Source organism: Salvelinus sp. IW2-2015, linkage group LG4q.2 (genome assembly GCF_002910315.2).
Source record: "Salvelinus sp. IW2-2015 linkage group LG4q.2, ASM291031v2, whole genome shotgun sequence".
NCBI classification, from domain to species: Eukaryota; Metazoa; Chordata; class Actinopteri; order Salmoniformes; family Salmonidae; genus Salvelinus; species Salvelinus sp. IW2-2015.
In genome coordinates, this window is record NC_036843.1 from 7809308 (window position 1) to 7830020 (window position 20713).

General features: G+C 44.3%; 1 protein-coding gene across 3 annotated transcripts in view; it reads left to right on the forward strand.

Moving 5' to 3' along the window:
* Positions 1–20713, forward strand: part of LOC111963212 (coiled-coil domain-containing protein 9B-like) — a 30830-nt gene that overhangs the window by 3425 nt on the left and 6692 nt on the right. For 2 of the 3 annotated variants that reach the window (XM_023986511.2, XM_023986513.2), the window contains exons 3-12: positions 5450–5554; positions 5860–5964; positions 6658–6813; positions 7024–7194; positions 11276–11347; positions 15872–16056; positions 19263–19309; positions 19425–19475; positions 19603–19699; positions 20372–20405. In XM_023986511.2, coding sequence (XP_023842279.1) covers positions 5450–5554; positions 5860–5964; positions 6658–6813; positions 7024–7194; positions 11276–11347; positions 15872–16056; positions 19263–19309; positions 19425–19475; positions 19603–19699; positions 20372–20405 — 1023 coding nt within the window. Of the gene's footprint in view, positions 1–608; positions 840–5449; positions 5555–5859; positions 5965–6657; positions 6814–7023; positions 7195–11275; positions 11348–15871; positions 16057–19262; positions 19310–19424; positions 19476–19602; positions 19700–20371; positions 20406–20713 lie in introns of those variants that run through there. The other variant, XM_023986512.3, reaches the window with a different exon arrangement.

The window sequence follows — 20713 nt, forward strand, 5'->3', positions numbered from 1 at the left end:
AAAACTGAGTCTCAGTGTAATTCTGTTACCGTGGAATTGCCCTACTCTATCAAAGAAGCTATCTGTGTGTCTGAAGCACTCTGGGAAAACTAAGCGACTGACTGCAAGTCACAGCATTTTGATTTCCCTGCTGCCTCCTGAGCAGTCTGGCATTTGTCTGACTGCAGAAGGAGTCGTGGGAAATCCTGCAGGCAACCCCCCCATCCAACCCCCAACCCATACCCTGCCTGGGCACTCGCACGCAAACCAGCTGTTAAAGAGATGGTAGGGGGATTGTTCTAACAATCAAATACATGCATCTCATTACTGGCTGGGACATGTTTGGAATAACATTGACAGTGGCTGCAAATATAACACTGACTGGACTGCTGTTATTAGTATTTGAGGGCTGTATCATGCTCAGGAAGACAGCATGTGTTTGGTAACACTAACTTAAAATAATCTCCTGTTTCCCTTTAAATTCAGAGAGGGTTGAGTGCATGTATTGGGAGGGGGGCAGTATTTAACCATTGTGTTTTGAGCAGAGGACAGGGGGAGGAGGGAAAAGGGTAATTTTAACTGAAAGCAAGTGCCCCAGAGAGAGAGAGAGAGAGCGAGAAATGGAGAGCGCAAGAGCATGTGTGTGAGAGTGGGAATGATGGAGAGAGGGTGAGTGCGAGAGCAAGCGGGCAGGCGCTGTAAAATCCATTAACAGAGGCACTCTGTGCATTTGTTAGATGTCTTGGCTGTCCGCCCAACTTGGTTCATTGTAATCAAGGCATGATCGCGGACTCTGCCGCTTCGGCTGCTGCTTCGCGTTTGGACCCAGCCCAGGTTTCAATGCTGACATGGAGAGACCTGTGAGTGCATTCTCTCTCTCTCTCTCCTTACTCTCGTTGTATCCTGCTACAGGCTAGTCTCTACTTCCTCCCTGCTCTCTCCAGCTAGAGGTTGTAGCTGTAAGGAAATGCAGTGCTTCAGTCAGATGTGCTGTCTCTATTCTCCACCCTGGTCCTCCAGTAGATGCTGGGGTCGCTGGATGGGTAGGGATTAAGGCGAAAAGCTCTGCCAGCTTCAGTTCCGCAGGCCTCCCTGCCTGGGCATGGGTGCCATCAGCTGGCAGTCCCACAGCCTGTGTGTGTGTGTTTACACGTGTGGGGCTGAGCCAGCTACCGTATGCTAAGGACCCGTCCCCTTCACAGGTGATCACAGTGACAGGGACTCCGAGAGAGAGAAGAGGTACCTCAAACCCTGAAGGGTAAATCCACGTCCCCCTCACGTTTTCAACGTGTGGTGTCTCTCTCGCTCACTTTGATACTTTAGCTGGCTATTCTCATGAGCCGCTATTTGCCTGCGTGAGAGCTGGTGGTGTTCTTTTCCCTCGCTGTTCTATTCCTGGTGTGTGATCATGGCCTGTTGTGTTTGGATACCCTGACAACTAGAAGCTCTAAAGCAGTTGGCACTTCCCACCGCCTCTCAGTGAGTCCCAACTTCTATCTCACTGTTTTCAAAAGCTTTAGATTGGATTTTATGCTATCTTGTCCCGTTAAGCTGCAGTATGTCATTTTTTGGGGGGCGGCCTGACCAAATTCACATCACAATTTGATTTATAGATATATCATTCTCATTGAAAGAAAGTCTAAGAAGCGGTAGATCTGTTCTATGTGTGCTATTTCTATGCTTTCCATTCTTAAGTTTCGTTTTTGCATCTTTTACTTTCGGRTTTGTACACCAGCTGAAAATACAATGTATTTGGTTATGGAAAATATTTTTCACAGAGGTTTAGATGGTACAATGATTCTCTACACAATGACTGCTTGTTTTGTCACATTTAGGTAAACTATTAGACTTTTAGCAACCAGGAAATGGCAGAGCGATTTCTGCATATTGCACKTTTTTAAAGCTATTTTGCWAATTTTCCTATTGGGCTGTCTGTGAATCATTGCTGTTGGCTATGCTGCACTGGAAGCAAACTGATTTGAAAATTGTCAGTATGTCCATWAAAAAAATGCCCTGGCTGATGAATGTGCCATATTCAACCTGCATTTTTTTTAGGTTCATGATTAATGTGAATGTTGGTCATTTTTAACATGGAGCTTCAAATAATACGATATTCTTTTCTTCAGTCAATTTTAAAAACAGGACGTCTGACCAACGCCCCTCCAAAATCTACCATCTGCGCCAGGAGTCTGGCAGCCATTATTTGCGGCCAGGCCAGTGACAGTGCAATGGCAGTGGAACGACATGGAAGGATCCTGTACAAATGCTGTGTTGTGTAGGCTACGCTGTGACTCATTGTTCTGCACTGAGCGGAATGTCACATTGAGCAGCCAGGATTCTCTTTTGTCGTCACTGTGGCGACGGCGGGTGACTGGCAGGCAGGCAGGCAGCTTTGCAGTGAATGCCACCTCCTGCCTTTCTCTGTCTGTGACAGTCAGGCTGTCTGCAAGGTATGCAGTAGCCCCTTTTTATAGGGGGAATTGTACAGCACAGGGTTGAAAGATGTAAATGTTTGTTATGGTTTCGGGTTAGGATTGTTGTCATACTGCCTCTGATGTCAAGTAAGTGTATGAATAGATTTGAGAAGGCCTGGGTCTAGTTTTGTTATGGCCACTTCACTTGTTGGTTGTATAATTTTTTTAGACTCACCATTAGCATTATTTGCCCAGATGACAGGGGAATGACAAAGTGGAATTCCATTTATTTCATGCTGGCAAGTTGAATTGTCAGCATCCTTAATTGACAGCACACATGGTGCTTGTTTGAGTGTGTGCATGTGCCTTTGTGTATGTATTGTTGGAGCTCAAGGTTTAGTCACCTCATGAGTGCTCGGCTTATATGAAAGAATCTAGTGAACTTTGGGAGTTGCATCATACAGAGTACAGAGCCAATGCGATCTGCCATTTTCCTCAGAACTGTGAAGGGCTGTTGAGTGGTGTGGGCGTTCACTACGCCTGGAGAGGAAACAAGTGTTATTCAATGCTACATCACTAGCTCTGCTCAGGGCATCCATTTGCCTTTGAAAACGTGTTCCAAAGTCTAAGTTTTACTCATCATACACAGGTGTCCGTACAGTACAGACACCGCTGGAGTTACATCTAAACGACCCACATGGAATCACCATGCTGCAATCTTAACAGATAAAATAATCATAAGATGAGATCAAATCTGCTGTTTTGTACAGTTGGCCGGAAGCACGTCTGCTCTCTGTTTGCGGCTCCCAAATGGGATCTTTCATTGAGCGTAGTGATCGTAGGCTACTTCTCTTTCCATCGTATCATATAGTCAYATAGTCTTTAATGTATAGTAAAACAGAAGGAGTCCTGCGTTACTTTACATGTACTCTGCTCCCTCTGGCCTGTCATACATGTGCCCTTTAGCCCACGCTGCAGCCATTTAAAGTAACGCCATTAGAGACTGCTACAAGAATTCTTATGATCAGAAGGGGAAGAACCAAAGTTTAATCAGATTGTATTTTAGATTCCCCATCACTGGGTTTTGTGCCCTGGATACATWAAAAAAATGTGTTTGTCAACACACCAGCTGTTAGGCCTAGCTGCCTTCTGTAATGCAGGGGTCTCCAACATATTGCGAGCTTATTTTTTTTWGCTTTAAAAGCGGCACATTCTTGTCTTCTCCTCTACCATGTAACTCTTCACGGGGTCTTTTTCTATTGTAAGAGATGTGTTTATTGGTAATGGTTAATAAACAGCAATGGGCATGACAGGCCCCATAATAATTTATTTAGTATTTTCCAGAAATCTGTTTTCTCCGTTTTTCTTTTTCCTGAGTTGGGAGTTTTTTACTCTCAATATTACAATTATTCATAGAGAAACAACTAAAATTATGTTCTGAGTCCATATCAATGGACAAATCTTGATTTTATGAGTCTATTTGCGCACCTAGTAAGAGAGGAATGTGTCYGTTTAGCAATGTTTSTGCAGTAAGGCTTACTGCTGCAAAACAATGTCCAAATTAATCATGAAATAGTTCTGTCTGGGAAGCCAACTTTGCAGTTTACATTTAATTGACAAGGTTTTTGGGGAAAAACAGTCTACCCACAAGATGCCGGGTATCATTAACATCGCTAATTGGCTACATACTGACTGATGATAGACAACTGTACGCACCAAACAGACAGAGGGGCAATATTGCTGGAAATMAATTGGCAGATATTGTGTTACGTTGGACTTTTTAAYKCAATAGTGGCTAACCAGGGGTGGGATAATGTCAATATGGCTTTGATTGGATAGTAGCTGGGTGCTTTATGTCTATGGACAGTTTGCGATGGAACACATAAAAAAATGCATGTACTTTCAGAATTGATTGTTGAGCTACTCCTAGGTGGGCTGCGAGCTACTGGTAGTTTGCGATCTACCTGTTGGACACACCTGCTGTAATGCCTATTGCTCAATAAATTCCAGTGTCACAGTGGTATGACGTATGAAATGCCTTCGGGCTTTAAAAGCAGTGTAACACACCCTGTTACAGTCCCATAAGAAGTCATCGAGGCTTTAACCAGATGCCTCTTGTCACGTGAGGAGGCAGGCTGCTCTGTGCTCTAGTGCTAACATGCGCATGCATTTTTGTCTGTACTACTGTACTAATAACAACGGTCCCGTGTGGCTCAGTTGGTAGAGCATGGCGCTTGCAACGCCAGGGTTGTGGGTTCATTCCCGACGGGGGACCAGGATGAATATGTATGAACTTTCCAATTTGTAAGTCGCTCTGGATAAGAGCGTCTGCTAAATGACTTAAATGTAAATGTAAATGTTACTGTGTTGACCGCAACAGGCACAGTGGTGTAGAACGACTGGAATAAGATTTGATACTCGTGATCCTTCTGTTAATCATGGCCAGTCGTCAGTCATCAGTACTTGCTACATATTGTTCAAATTGTATTAGTCACATGCGCCGAATACAACCTTACAGTGAAACGCTTACTTACGAGGCCAAACCAACAATGCAGTTTAAAAAAAAAGAAGAAATAAAAGTAACAAGTAATTAAAGAACAGCAGTAAAATAACAATGTACTGGTACAATGATCTGGGGCACRGGTTAGTTGAGGTAATACATATAGGTAGAGTTATTAAAGTTACTATGCATAGATGATAAGAACAGAGAGTAGCAGCGGTGTAAAAGAGGGGGGGCAGGCAATGCAAATATTCTGGGTAGCCATTTGATTAGGTTCAGGATTAGGTTCAGGAGTCTTATGGCTTGGGGGTAGAAGCTGTTTTAGAAGCCTCTTGGACCTAGACTTGGCGCTCCAGTACCGCTTTCCATGTGGTAGCAGAGAACAGTTTAACTTGTTGGCCTGCTTTTGTTGCGAGTTCATCATTCTGAATACCCATCATGCATAGCATGTCCAGGATAGTTGACTGTTTACTGTAGGAACTGTAGCCACTGACAAGTAGCACAAGATTCTACAGTTCTGATTAGCTTGAGTGTTGTGCGTCTCTCCCCTCTCCAGACCTCCAGTGACGTCATGCTGAAGAAGGAGCAGAAGGACGTGGAGCTGGATAAAAAGATTGAGGCTCTCCGCAGGAAGAATGAAGCCCTCATGAAGAGGTACCAGGTGAGTTTGGTATTCTACTGTTCTTACTCTGAAAACAGAAGGACACCATTTTTAAATATAGGAGGGATTGAGCTTGACAAAGACCTGGTGTCTTTCTGGAATGGTTTAATCATCATCATATCCCTAACAAAATGGCAAGTGGCATTGGAAACCTTAGATAATGTAAGTCTTTCTAACAACTAGCCTTGTATGGAGTGAAGACTGCATTTGAACAAATCTTTTAGGTCTTTTACAGGGTTCYCTGAGGACTAATATCAGGATCATTTGGTTGTTCTAGGTTTCATGTTCTGTTTCATTCCATGTAGGAGGTAGAGGAGGACAAAAAGAGAGCYGAGGAGGAAGGAATGGCACTGCAGAGCCCCAAGGGCAACGCAGGGGACTTAACCATCACCATCAACAAGTCTACCACCGTGAGTGGCCCTATCTCCCTACAGAGATGTACACAGAGATGCTTTTACATGTCAGAACAGTTCTGAAATATGAATATTCTTACCAATAGAATTACCTGTCCATCTTGATGTAAGACCCACCTTATCCATAAATATACACTGAGTGTACAAAACGCAATGATCTTCCCATGACATGGACTGACCAGGTGAATCCAGGTGAAAGGTATGATCCCTTATTGATGTCACTTGTTAAATCCACTTCAATCAGTGTAGATGATGGGGAGGAGACAGGTTTAATAAGGATTTTGAGACATGGATTGTGTATGTGTGCCATTCAGTGGATGAATGGGTAAGACAAAAGATTTAAGTGCCTTTGAACGGGGTATGGTAGTAGATACCAGGCGCACGGGTTTGAGTGTGTCAAGAACTACAACGCATGTATCAAGATTGGTCCACCGCTTAAAGACCATCCAGCCAACATGACAAAACTGTGGGAAGCATTGGCGTAAACAAAGACCAGAATCCCTGTGGAATGCTTTCGACACCTTGTAGAGTCCGATGAATTGAGGCTGTTCTGAAGGCAAAAGGGGGTGCAACTCAATAAGAGGAAGGTGTTCCTAATGTTTAGTACACTCGGTGTATGTTATCAGCAAGAGAGACGTATTATAGCAATTCAGTGATTTACACTGTCATGTTCACTTTGCTATTGAGCAGGAGCCTCGTGTTGTGATGACCAAACCAGGCACGTGTGGTTCTCCCARCCCAAAGGGGGTCCAGGACCTTGGGGAGAGGGAGGCGGAGGGGAACCTGCTGGGCTCAGGACGGGGCAGGAGGAAGCAGCTACTGGTCACCATGGCTGGCAACACAAAGGTAAACAACATGACAGGTGTCTATGAGAGACGGTAGGGGAATTATTAAGTTGTGTGGCCAACAGTGGTCAAATATTGCCATTGAACGATATGAATGATGTTTAGGACCAGGAGTTTTTCCTGATCAAGTCATTTGGTCAGGAGAAACTCCTAACCCCATGTAAATGATCCATATTGATGTGAAGGATGATCCCTGTTTGTTTGATCCCAGGGTAAGAGGGTGGTGAGTGAGAGGCTGGAGAGAAGGCCAGGTCCAGGTCCCGCCAGTCTGCTGAATGTGAAGAGCCCTACAGAGGATGGCTTGCACCAGCACCTTGTGGAATCAGCAGGCAGAGGAAAACACCAGCACACTAACACAGCAAAGAAGGACACAGGACCACAGGTCAGCAGTGCACACACACGTTGGGCCGAATCCTAACTTGAGACATTGTAGTATAAGCGTAGTGCTGCTGCACACTCTAAACAGAGAGTCCTGGAGGAAACCAGCCTGCTTTTTATTAGAAAATATAGCGGTGACTAAGCACTTTTTACACTATCAAGACTTTGGCTAGTTTTTATATTGCCTCCACGTCCTCCCCTGCTCTGTACCTTGTTGTTAATTAAGCCACCCTCCCCTCTCTCGTGTCTGTTCTCTCATACAATGCTGTCTTGTTTTACAGTTGTCAGACATGTCAGCAGGCCCCTCCCCTRCTGTGAAGAAGCACAAAGGCTGTTGGACAGGGGGAGGGCCCCAGGGGTGGTGATTGATTAGGGGGTGGGACTGGGAACTGTTCTGTCACACTGGTCTGGCCTGGAGCTAGTCAGGCCTGCTGGGGTGTAGCTAGTAAATCAAATCAAATTGTATTTGTCACATGCGCCGAATACAACAGGTGTAGTCCTTACAGTGAAACGCTTACTTACAAGCCCTTAACCAACAATGCAGTTTTAAGAAAAAATATAAAAGTAACAAGTAATTAAAGAGCAGCAGTAAAATAACAATAGCGAGACTATATACAGGGGGTACCGGTACGGGGGCACCGGTTAGTCGAGGTAACTGAGGTAATATGTACATGTAGGTAGAGTTATTAAAGTGACTATACATAGATAATAACAGAAGAGAGTAGCAGCATTGTAATAGTGGGGGGGGGGGGGGGGCAATGCAAATAGCCTGGGTAGCCATTTGATTAGATGTTCAGGAGTCTTATGGCTTGAGGGTAGAAGCTGTTTAGAAGCCTCTTGGACCTAGACTTGGTGCTCCGGTACCGCTTGCTGTGCGGTAGCAGAGAGAACAGTCTATGACCAGGGTGGCTGGAGTAGCTACTATAGTCACGTCTGAGAGCCCTCAGTTCACATACAGGTGTTAAAACATCCCATTCGATGGTATATGGCGTCTTTTTTTCACAGAGGTCTGATCTGGAGGGCCGTAGCAGAGCCCCTCAAGCAGCCCAGGTGGGATGTAGCTGCTGTATTCAGACAGAGCTGAGAGCGCTCAGCAGACATACAGCTTGTTAGTCCCTCTGTCTCTACAGTGGCCTGGCTGTTATGGTCATAATGAGACTGTAGGGAGAAGTATTTATCTAGCTGATCCAGGGCTTTCATTACGCTCACTCACACTGGACTGGCCGTTGGGAATGACTGCAGTGAATAACTTGGAAAATAGATCAGAAATGGTTTGCGTGTGTATTTCCTCCAAGGTCTTTTAGTGTTTTTCTTTCTTTTATTTAGCTTTTAGGAGCCATTGTTTAATTATAGCTTGCTTATTTGAAGGAAAATGTTAGGATAATTACGATGGTCCTTGTTGAGTCACTGTATTTCAAATCCCTAACATCCTGCCTTGTAGTGCTACCTTTACCTTTATTACTTAATGAGTTATGAGGCCGTGATKTGGGTGTTTAMAAATACTTATAGATGGAGGAGTTTTAATTTACTGCCTGATGCAGGTTGTTTCATACAAGATGTGTGGACACTCACACACACACACACACACACACCTGTCTCTTATACACATCTAGATGTGTATAAGAGACAGGTGTATTTCCTCCAAGGTCTTTTAGTGTTTTTCTTTCTTTTATTTAGCTTTTAGGAGCCATTGTTTAATTATAGCTTGCTTATTTGAAGGAACATTTTAGGATAATTATGATGGTCCTTGTTCTTGAGTCACTGTATTTCAAATCCCTAACATCCTGCCTTGTAGTGCTACCTTTACCTTTATTACTTAATGAGTTATGAGGCCGTGATCTGGGTGTTTAGAAATACTTATAGATGGAGGAGTTTTAATTTACTGCCTGATGCAGGTTGTTTCATACAAGATGTGTGGACACTCTCACTCACACACACACACACACACACACACACACAGTACTGCCGGCTGCTGCCATACGGTTTCTGATTTAGAGCCCTTGGGCACACAGAGTCTCTGGAACAGCTGCTAGTGCTCTGGCTGTGGTCTGGCGCTCACATCAACACACACGCACATTGGCCCAATCAACGCGCTGATGCACATCACAGACAGTTGATCCTCCAATACTAAAATGTGAAAGTCAGTCAGGCTCTGTGAACAGAGATAAGTGCTGCAGGAGGAGAGGATAGATGCACAACGTTGTAGCGTGGTGTGGGACAGGACAGACAGAGGCTCTAGAATGATCTAGAACCATACCCTGTGTTTACAGGCTCCTGCTGCTGCTGCTACAYCCAGGTCCAGCAATTTAACGTGACACATTTACAGGGTGAACAGGATGTTCCCTGGCTGTGTTTCTGGCCTGTATCTATCTGGTCAGACGCTCCTAGTCATGTCATGCTCACTGAATTAGAGTTTGAACTATGGCCAGTGTTTGAGCCACCTCAGCTGTGGAAGACTAGGCCTTTCTCCCAGGTCTACTTCTGTTTGGACCCTACTTATATAATGTTGTTCACCTCTTGTTCTGCAGAGCCTCTCCCCCCTATGCTCTCCTCAGACAGCCAACACTCTTACTGCAGCAGCATAGCCCCTACTGATCCACAGCTGACTCTATGGTCCACTGTGCCCTGCCCAGTCTTCCTCTGGTCTTCTGTGTGTGTCCAGACCAGATAGTCTCTCCATTGTGGAGGGTGGGGTAGCTACTGTACCCCAGAGACAGAACAGGAGGAGGGATGGGAGTGTCCCTGAGACAGGATGAGAAAGGGGGAGGATGGGAAGACAGGAAGCATTCCTGGTGGAGGGTGAGGAGGACTGAGACTGGGAGTCTCTGGAAAGGATGACGGCTGGAGTATCAGTAGGAAAATATGAGGGTGATAGTACCGTGAGGCACTACCTATCACTACAGGCCCTGGGGATAGGGAGGGGTAAGGGGGGGAGAAGAGAACCTGGCGTGCAGACATGCTGCTTCCAGTCTCTTTCTCCCCTGAGCCACGGAGAGTCTGCTCTCCTCCTCCACATTGTTTCCTCATTCCCACCATCATGAAAMAATGATTTAATCGAATTAACATTTGGCTGCTTTTTGTTCTGAATGGGCTCATTATGCCGCTGACAGGACCGAGTGGGCAGCATGCCAAGGAAGGGTGAAGGAGAGAGGAGATGAAAGAGTGTGAGAGAGGGATGACGAGTGTGAGATGGGGAGGAAAGAGAGAGAGTTGTAAGAGAGCGAGAGCGAGGGATCCTTTGTGTGTGTGCGCACAGGGGAACAAAATCCCAGGCTCCGTGGTGTGACTGAAGGTATTCTAAATCACTCCTCAGACAGTCTCCCTGCCTCTTTCCAGAATTCCCAGTACCTCTTATCACACAGTGTCTCTCACTGTTCTGGAGATGTTTGCTAGTAGAACCAGCAGTCTCGGGCACGGTTCTCCAACTGGCAGTGTTTTTTATTGTTGGATGTAAATCTGTAAAAACACCAGAAAATCAGCTCTAAGTGATTGTAATCTTGGAAATCTGTTCCAAAGTATTCCCACGCATAAAAGATAGATATGGGATTGTATACAAATGTAAGCAAGGTTTGAAATGATAATGTTTTAGTCAGCTATTATATCTGTTTGGGCTTCTTGRGGTCAATTTGCAGTCTACAAATTATTTGTAATTATGTTACGGCTCCCTGACTTTCCGCTCAAGAAAAAATTGGCCCGAGGCTGAATTTAGTTGATGATCCCTGGTCTAGGGCCTTATTCAGTAGTGGAAGGTTGGCAATAGAAACGTTGTAGTGAATGGATACTGGGAAGAAAATGGTGCTGTGTTAAGACTATAAATAGCATATATGAAAAGTCATAGAAAAAAGATTGGGTAAGATYGGTTTGAGGTGTATGTACTGCTGTTGCTGTACTGCTGTTGCTGCTCAGGAGGGATCTGACTTTTCATAGGGTGTTGGCTGTGAAAAATACTTTGATACTGTGTGTCCACTTGGGGGCAGTGTAGCTCTCTGAAAGTCTGCATGAATTGTTGTCCTGCTGAGGACAGGAATACATCATTTGTTGTCATTTGATAACTTTCCTTCGTTCTCGTTCTCTTTCTCTCTCAGGATGAAGGGGGGCAGGGAAAGGGTGTGACAGAGGAGCGTCACTGGCTGTCAGAGTGTGAGCCTTACTACCAGGTAAGAGACCAGACCCCTTCCTATTGGCCCTCGGGGGGCCAATTCCTCTGTGACCACACTCCCTGTCTTCTGAGGTGACGATAGACTGCCTCTTTTCCAAAACACAAGTACTCTCCACCCCCCCACTCCCTCTGGTAAGCTGTGCCTTCTGTGTGTTAGTGTTGCCAGTGAAATATAGGGCATAAACACTCTGAGGCAGGCAGAGAGAGAGGGAGGTAGGCAAGGAGGGAGGGCACAGAGCTGCCAGAGCAAGAGGGAAGGAGCCACATGACAAGTGATGCTGTTTATGTCCACTCTGTTATACTACCTTGGTGTGTTCTCAGCCTGATTGTGGAGAATGCAATGAGTTAGTCAACCTCTTCCATCTGGACTGGTTTTTGGAAGCCAGTGTTGCATAAGAAGAACATGATCAGAGACCCACCCCAGTAAAGCTTTGTTAGCGGCTTTGTTTTGTTAGATATGAAGTTTTTCTGATAGGGCCCTAAAAAATGTGGGGCCTGATTCAGTTCAGTTTTTCCCTAAATTCATTTTTTTCCAGGTTTCTGTTTTTCCCAGTTTWAAAAAATGGATGTTGTAAGTCCACAACAATGCTTAAACCACATCAGGAGAACACTTTGATGGCTGGGAAAAATATAAGAAATTTTGATTTTTGGTGTAGGTACCCTTTAGTGCAAGTGTGCACCAGCAAGACTGTTTGGTTAGTGAAGTTTCTGTAACCCTCATGATTGCAGAATTTGCTAAACAAATGGCCACTGGATTGATGCAAATAATCATGATATCATTCTGCTAGGTAGGCATGGGTTACTTTGTAGTTAACATTTAATTGAGACGGTTTTTGGGAAAGCCTTTCCATCTACCAGAAGAAGGTTATCATTAGCATCATCAGATAAAGGCGCACACACAGAGTGGCAGTCCTGTGCCGTTTCAGAAAATTGCAGGAAAATACGAATCGCTGATGCCTTTAGTTCATGTCTTATGAATAACTTTGGCAAATTAATGAATTTTCTAATATGTTCAATGCATTTAGTTGATTTCCTACTAAGTTCAATATTTTTTTTTATATTGTTGAATTCTGTTTTAATGTCTGGATTCCGTTATTCCGTCCTCGTTCTCTGCAACGCGGATTTTATAGGGCCCTATTCTGATATTTGGGAAGTATCCAACACCGCTTCAAAGTAAGTATGGTCATAGAGTTCAGGACAAGACAAGAGTTGTATTCAATGGACACCAAATGGAGGAAAACAGATTAAACTTATTGTACTTGTCCAATAAGAAACGTATGTTTTTCATTTTCTGTTGCAAAACATTTTCCTACATTTTGCTACGATGCCCTAATGAATATGACCCAGGTCCTTTCTGTTGGCCAGTGTGCGGCTCCTCCAATGACTGTATATGAATGGAGAAAGCCGTCGATGACGTCACACCATGCGTTCCTAAGAATCATTGGCACATTTGAAGCTCAGGAAGTTGGTTTTAGCTTGGTAAGATTGCCTCTCATGGGAGAGATTTATGTAGACTTAACCAGAGATACAGTGTACAATGTGAGTCATTGTACTGAAGGCAGATGGTCTGCTTATAAAGCAGACTGATAAGCAGAATCGCTGTATTCCCGCATGGACAGATTTTGATGGGAGCGTACCCTCTCGCTTCGCCTCTTCCTCTCTGACAGCTCAGTGCTGTCCCCTCTCATTGAGTATCTCGTTGAAGGCCGACTGGGGTACTGCAGGCTGTCATTAGCAACTGAATTATCCATCATTTATTCGTGATTTTTAAATAAGTGGTTCAGGGACATAAATCTGGTGTAATAGAAGCAATTATTGGTACCATGATTGTCTTTTGATTTTTAAAATGTTATTTACACGAAGGTTGACATTTTCCCATTCACAATAAAGAGGGATCCTGTTTTCTGAAAACAATGACTGCAGTACCGTGGTTGGCCTTGACCTTTGTGGCTTCAATGAGAGGGCGGTCGTTCTCCCCTGGGCTCCTCCCTGGCCCCTGTAACCCTGGGAGAGAGCGCCTGCAGAGGCAGGAAATTGAAAGTGCTAATTAGTGGTGTGGCTGGTGGAGTCAGCGGGGGCCGGCCTGTTAGAACATGTGAGACGTGCTGTCCCCTGTGGACCCCGTGTCCTCCAGGACTGGTGGAGAAAAGACAGAGAGGAGAGGATGATCACGGATGCCACGTTCCCGATACCACCTGCAGGAGAGCCACATGTTTACCTGTCTCTGATTGGTCCATACCTTTGAGGAAAACATCACCTCTGTCTGCCCCTAGTTTATCCCTCTGTGCCCTGTCTCGCTCTCCCTCCCTGTCTCGCTCTCCCTCCCTGTCTCGCTCTCCCTCCCTGTCTCTGTCTGTCTCCTGGTTTGGTCGTAAAAACCCTCCACAGACCACACATTGGTTTGTACAGTGGTAGCTATGTTATTGTGTCTCTATCTTCACCGATCATCATGACGTCCTCTGGCCTGCACACACTCTTAGCAATGACAACTTCCAGCCTTGTTCTTCCCCCTTCTTTTGCCAAGCATCTAACCTCATTGATATTTGAGATGCATCTTTGGGGCCATGTGGATGTTGTGAAGGGCATTTCTCAGAGCTTAATGTAATTCATTACTTTCCACTTCTGGAGCTCATAGTAGTGGTGTGGGTAAAATCACTGGGGAAGCCAAGCCAAAAACAACTATGTATTCCAACCTATGTGTTGTGATAGTTGCGTTGTTTGCTCTATAACCTGTTAGTTCATATACCTCGCCACCGTGATCTATAGGCCTAAGGCTGAGACGAAAATAAGAAAACAGTGGCAGAATAAATTCAACCACCTTTGTTTCAACACAAAACCGGAGCGCAACATCAGTCCGGTGAAGTCCACAAAGCATATTGCATGTAACAAACAGTCAAGCAAGTTAATATTTTCAGACCATTAAACAACTATTGATTTGGAACCACGGAGAGTTACTGCAAGTCGCAAAGAAAACAGGAGCTGCCTCCAATGTTCCAGCACCACCAATTTCAAAATGATTGAATCACCTCTGCTTAGTCTACTACAGTGACAACTAAAAGATACCAAAAACGATTTAGTCCAGTCAACGTAAGCTAAATATGGTGTGGATGTCCATACTTTTGTGAGTGCGTGTGTTCGTGCAAGTAGAAAAAACATGTTGACTCGCACTCACCCTAGAGAAATGCCATCCTCCTTTCTTTCATGTTGATGAAAGTCAATCACTCTGTCATATAGTACACGCTTTCATTTTTTGTTGTCCTAGGCTACCTAGTTAAAATGCTTGCTCGCTAGCCTAATTTCCTTTCATGGGCAACGTTAGCTAGTTAACATTAGCTAGTTAACATTAGCCTTCTACATCTAGCTACATATTGAACTTCCATCCTCTCAAGCCAAGAGTATGTATGAATGAATTAATGGTTGGATCAGAATCGCCGTTATAATCATTGGCCAGTACGCAGAATTAAGTAAAGTCCAAATCCCTATCTCCACCCATGGCTAATTTAGGAAAGGGACAATTTTAGCTAGCTAGCTAGCCACCGGAGGACAACACAACGGGATGCACAACGAGTTTCTGTCAATGCTGTACTGTGTGCTCTCAATGCGATGTGGTTGGAGTGAAGCCAAATCCAAACGTGCTTCCCTTGACACTTTTTTTTTGTTGTTGGTGCGCCAGGACCATTCACAGTTGAGCTCACTCAGTTTAGCTCAACACTGATTGGCTATTTTATTTTTTATCAAGGGAGGCCAAATGCTCACTGGCTTTTCTTGCATTCAATGCTAGCGGCGGCAACAATGTCATACTCTTTTTGAGCAGACAGCATCAGATAGATGGCCTACACATACAGAGACAGAGGGCTGCTGTTTCGCTCGCTCGGATGCTTTCTCCAGTGAGATACATTCAGCCTTTTGCGAATGGAAGGAATATTATGAAACGCAGAGAGACGGAAGATATAAAATATATGTTTCTTATTTTCTGGGGAAGCCTGGCCTCCCTTGGCAACTATGAATACACGCCATTGCATATTAGTAGCAGTCCAGTGGTTTGGTCATCCATGGAAACATTATCACTATCATCACACTACAGAATTCCATAACCAACACTGGGCAGAGAGGATGAATCTCAATGGGAAGGATAATGAGTGAAACAAGATAATAACTTGGATGAAAGCCTGCAGACAGTGTAGTTATCTGGGACACCAAGTGACTAGTCCCAGTGATGCGATAAAAGCCCATCCAGTCTACAGACATGTCCTCGTTCATGTAAGAACCAGGAGCACTTGTTCAGTTCTACCCCAGACCCCTGTTGTTTCTCTGATCTTCTGGACTGCACAGAGGCTTCACCAACCCAAGGCCAGCTGATTGTTGGCTGTTATTTTGAACTTTTATTGCTATTGTCTCCAATAGTTTGTTGAAAGCTACCTCTCACACCCAAAATACAGCTTTGATATCGGACTATGGCAAGCCTTTCACAGTTTTCACCACTGGCACTAAACTATGACTGGTACTTGTGTTCTCCTTGCAGAAGTCTGAGGGGCCAGGCCTGGCAGGCGACACAGACCTCACCATCCCCACGTCCAAAGAGGAGCAGCAGGAGTACCTGCACTGGAAGAAGGAGCGTGAGCAGATCGACCGGGAGCGCGTGGCCCGCCACAGAAATGCCAATGGTCAGTGGAGGCGGGCGTGGGACATGGACAAAACAGAGAATATGTAAGCCCACTCCTCCCATTCCTGGCTGCTTTGCACTTCGCTTTAGTTTGCATTGTCAATAATTTCAGTTTCTGCATGTTTGGCTGTTCCATTTGCTTGATGCATGTTTAAGTGCTCATTTTTCATTTGATTATAAAGTCATGTTACAATTAAAAATGAGTGTACTCTTCTGTATGTGCTCGTCTTCTGGTCTTTTTGTTTTCACATATCAACTTCAGCTTGCAGCTAACTACCACACATGTCATGTCTTACCATGCAATATAGACCATGCTTTTGTCATTGTAACTAAACTAACACATTAACTCACTCCCTCATCAAGCAGATTACCTGCTCTGTTACCTCGTTGTTCAATAGAGGAAGTAGCCCGGTCTCTCTCTTTTCTCTACTTTTTGTCTACTTCTATACATAGCCATTGACTGTTTTCTAAGGAAGCGCAGAATGATGTCTGTGGAGAAGACAGTGGTAAAAACAGGGAGAGCAATACTGTGATGTTTTTATTCTCATGGTTATGGTCCTTTATCAAATTACTGCTAATGAACTAATAGGCTTGTTCCTGTTCTGACTCTCTAAGGTACTTTCAGTATGTTGAATTAGGCTGATGGAAGATGTCAATTGTTTGTAGGTATTAACACAACCCACATTTTGTGTCCTGGGGCCCCAGCCTCCAACCCAAAATAATTATATATTTTTGGTTGGGGGGGCCCCCCCAGAKAGCATATGAACATGTCATAAGGTATGGCAAAATGTTTATAATTGCAGGAAATTTGCTTTAAAACTGCCATTTCCTCTCAGCCTCATGGCAGAATGTGTAGAATAGCAGTGAATTGGCTTTTAAACTGCAACATTTTCTCTCAGCCTCTTGGAAAACATTTTAGAATACTGAACAGCATGAGATTACTATAAAACTAATCCTGGAGGTCGGTGCCCTGTGGCCCCAGATGTGGTGGTCCGGCCCTGCCCGTGCCTCATCCCATGATACTGATTTCACACTGTCACAAGACTTAATCCAAACAAGTCACAAGACCGTAATAACAATTCACAGCAAATTGGAGACTGGCATATAATGCTATTAGAGGGAAGAGGGATGACCTGGCAAAAATGTGTTTGTTTTCTGAGGTAACATCTTTATTGGATCACCTTAGTTTGTGAGCCATTCTTAGAAAAAGGCTTTGTTAGACCTTGAAGGGGGAAAGATGCCCTCTTAAAATATTTATCATGGAGTACTCGAACTACCTTCTCCCTAGTACTCTAACCTCCATCTCCCTTGGTTAGCTATTTTAGACATTGGGCGCTTCCACTAGAATAAGTTGACCTGTGGTTTGTGATAAGCTGAAAGGCAACGTGATGGAACTAGGGAGAAGTAGAGTTGACCTTACTGACTCAACTTTGGTACACATCTTGATAAACCTAGGCCAGTTTAGGCTTACTAGGGAGTTTGTCCACCCTTTGCTGCAATAACAGCTTCCACTCTTCTGGGAAGACTTTCCACTAGATATTGGAACATTGCTGCGGGGACTTGCTTCCATTCAGCCACAAGCGCATTAGTGAGGTCGGGTACTGGGCGATTAGGCCTGGCTCGCAGTCGGTGTTCCAATTCATCCCAAAGGTGTTCGATGGGGTTGAGGTCAGGGCTCTGTGCAGGCTGGTCAAGTTCTTCCACACCGATCTCTACAAACCATTTCTGTATGGTCCTCGCTTTGTGCATGCGGACATTTTCATGCTGAAACAGGAAAGGGCCTTCCCCAAACTGTTGCCACTGAGTTGGAAGCACAGAACCGTCTAGAATGTCATTGTATGCTGTAGCATTAAGATTTCCCTTCACTGGAACTAAGGGGCCTAGCCCGAACCATTATTCCTCCTCCACCAAACGTTACAATTGGCACTATGCATTCGGGCAGGTAGCGTTCTCCTGGCATCCGCCAAACCCAGATTTGTCTGTCGGACTGCCAGATGGTGAAGTGTGATTCATCACTCCAGAGAACGAGTTTCCAATGGCGGTGAGCTTTACAGCACTCCAGCCGACGCTTGGCACTGCGTATGGTGATCATAGGCTTGTGTGCTGCTGCTTGGCCATGGAAACCCATTTCATGAAGCTCCCAACGAAGTTCTTGTGCTGACTTTGCTTCCAGAGGCAGTTTGGAACTCGGTGGTGAGTGTTGCAACCGAGGACAGATGTTTTTTTACGAGCTTCAGCACTCGGCATCCCGTTCTGTGAGCTTGTGTGGCCTATCACTTTGCCGCTGAGACTTTGTTGTTCCTAGACATTTCCACTTCACAATAACAGCACTTACAGTTGACCAGGGCAGCTCTAGCAGGGCGGAAATTTGACAAACTGACTTGTTGGAAAGGTGGCATCCTTTGAGGGTGCCACGTTGAAAGTCACTGAGCTCTTCAGTAAGGCCATTCTACTGCCAATGTTTGTCTATGGAGATTGCATGGCGGTGTGCTCAATTTTATACACCTGTCAGCAACGTGTAGCTGAAATAGCCGAATCGACTAATTTCAAGGCGTGTCCACATACTTTTGTATATAGTGTATAACCTACATTATTTGATTTTGAAACCCACTATTTGGCTATGTATTGAGGCACTATCCTTTCAGACAGTGTCATCCTTACTACCAGGAAAAGAAAAATGAACACCCCCTTCTTTTTCTGTTGTTAGGTTTCTAACACAGCTGATGTGCTGTGAGTGGCCCAGTGYCTGGATAAATAAAAGTACTGTTTAGAAGAAAGAAGCATCTAACTTTAAAGAGAGGAGAGAACAGGAMACTATTTTTAGCTGGGGTTGGGATGCCTTTCCTTTTTTGGCATGGTTTAAAAAAGGCCCCTGAGACTAAATAGAGCAAGAAAAGTATTTTTTTGATTCAGCAGCTTAGATGTTCTCAATGAATGAGGAGTAGAAGCATGACTTCAAGATACCATACTCATKTTTGTACAATGTGTTATTCTATCTCTGAGCTCAGAACATAATGATACAGGGAAATGAATATGGCTGTAAATTGTTAGGTTAGTGGAACAATACAGATATTTAAGAATGTCCAAATGCATGGGATCCTTCATGAACCCTGGCATGAAAGAGTTTGCCTGTTTACTTTTTAACACCAAAACCATGGCTTCATTATCTGGTAGTTATTCTGTTGATGGAACATCCTGGCTGTGTATTTGGTTTTAGTTCTTTCACTGTAAACGAAATGTCTCTATTTAGGTTTTCAGATAAATCTGAGGAGAGAGTACAGGGGCCTCCAGATAGAGGTGAGAAATTCACTCTGTAATAAATTGGAAACATTCTTGTCAACTCAAACACTGAGGAATAGTCAGACCATAWTCAAGTGATACCCAATAATTGTTGAACTTGTTTCATTTCAAGGAGGAAGAAATGCAAGGAGAGGTTACCCCAAATCAAATGCTGAGTCACGGGGTGAGTTGGAATGCTGTAAACTGTGCACCAGCAGCTGAATCAGTTCAACATCAGTGTTGAAGTTCTAAGTACATGCTACTTACTGATCGAGGAACCATTCTGATGTTTCTCTTGTTTGTATTGACAGTTCAGCAACCACGGGGAAGAGACAAGGGGGTTAAAAAAGTGCCAGCGGTCAGCAGTAAAGCCAAGGGCAAGGATCGGCTGACTGGGAGGGCCAGGAGGTGAGTAGCAGCAGATTTAAATTGTAGTAGCAGCCCGTGTTGAGAGAAGGAAACCACACACATACAGTAGCCTGGCTGTATGCAAAACACACTGGGACTTACTCTAAAGGTGCACATTTGTCAAATGATAAAAAAACATTCACTTTCTCACACTTATTTTAAAAAGCCAACTGTTCCAGCGTTTTATACTGTAGCCATTCGTGAGGCTAGAATGCTTTTAGTCTGTTAGCAGTGCTTGAGAGGCAGGTGTAGGTGGCTGTGCAGTTCTCTGAGATTGAGCTAGCCATGGGAAAGAGCAGTCAGGTCTGTCCAGACAGTGGTCCCTGGCCTCAGTGGCCTGTTATTAGGCTTTGCTGCTGGTGCAAATGGGAAAAGAGCAGCGCGTGAAGAGAACTGCTGAGACCAGCCTAGAGCATCTCTCAGGATGTGCAGAGACGATGATTAAACACACACGTGTGTAAGAGGACCTATCATCCTTCTCCATTTTCTTCTCGTCTCACTCACACGCTATATTTATTCTATCTCTCTCTATTTGTGATACCATACAGAACAGAAATAGTGTTTTTTCTGTGTATTTTTCTAAGCGCAAAAGCACTCTTTGTTACCTGGATACTGAAGTACATAGACCACTCATTCTGAATGCTTCTAATTATAAACCTTTTAACATTTCAGATGGGATGCCAGCYAGGATGGGGATGGTTTGCAGGTGGGGTTTAAACTGAATGCTTTGCTTTGATAATGTACACTGAACAAAATATAAACGCAACAAATACTGTAAAGTGTTGGTCCCATGTTTCATGAGCGGAAATAAAAAAATCACAGAAATGTTCGATATGCACAAAAAGCTTATTTCTCTTAAATTWTGTGCACAAATTTGTTTCCATCCCTGTTGGTGAGCATTTTTCCTTTGCCAAGATAATCGCTCCACCTGACAGGTGTGGCATATCAAGAAGCTGATTAACACAACATGATCATTACACAGGTGCACCTTGTGCTGGGGACAATAAAAGGCCA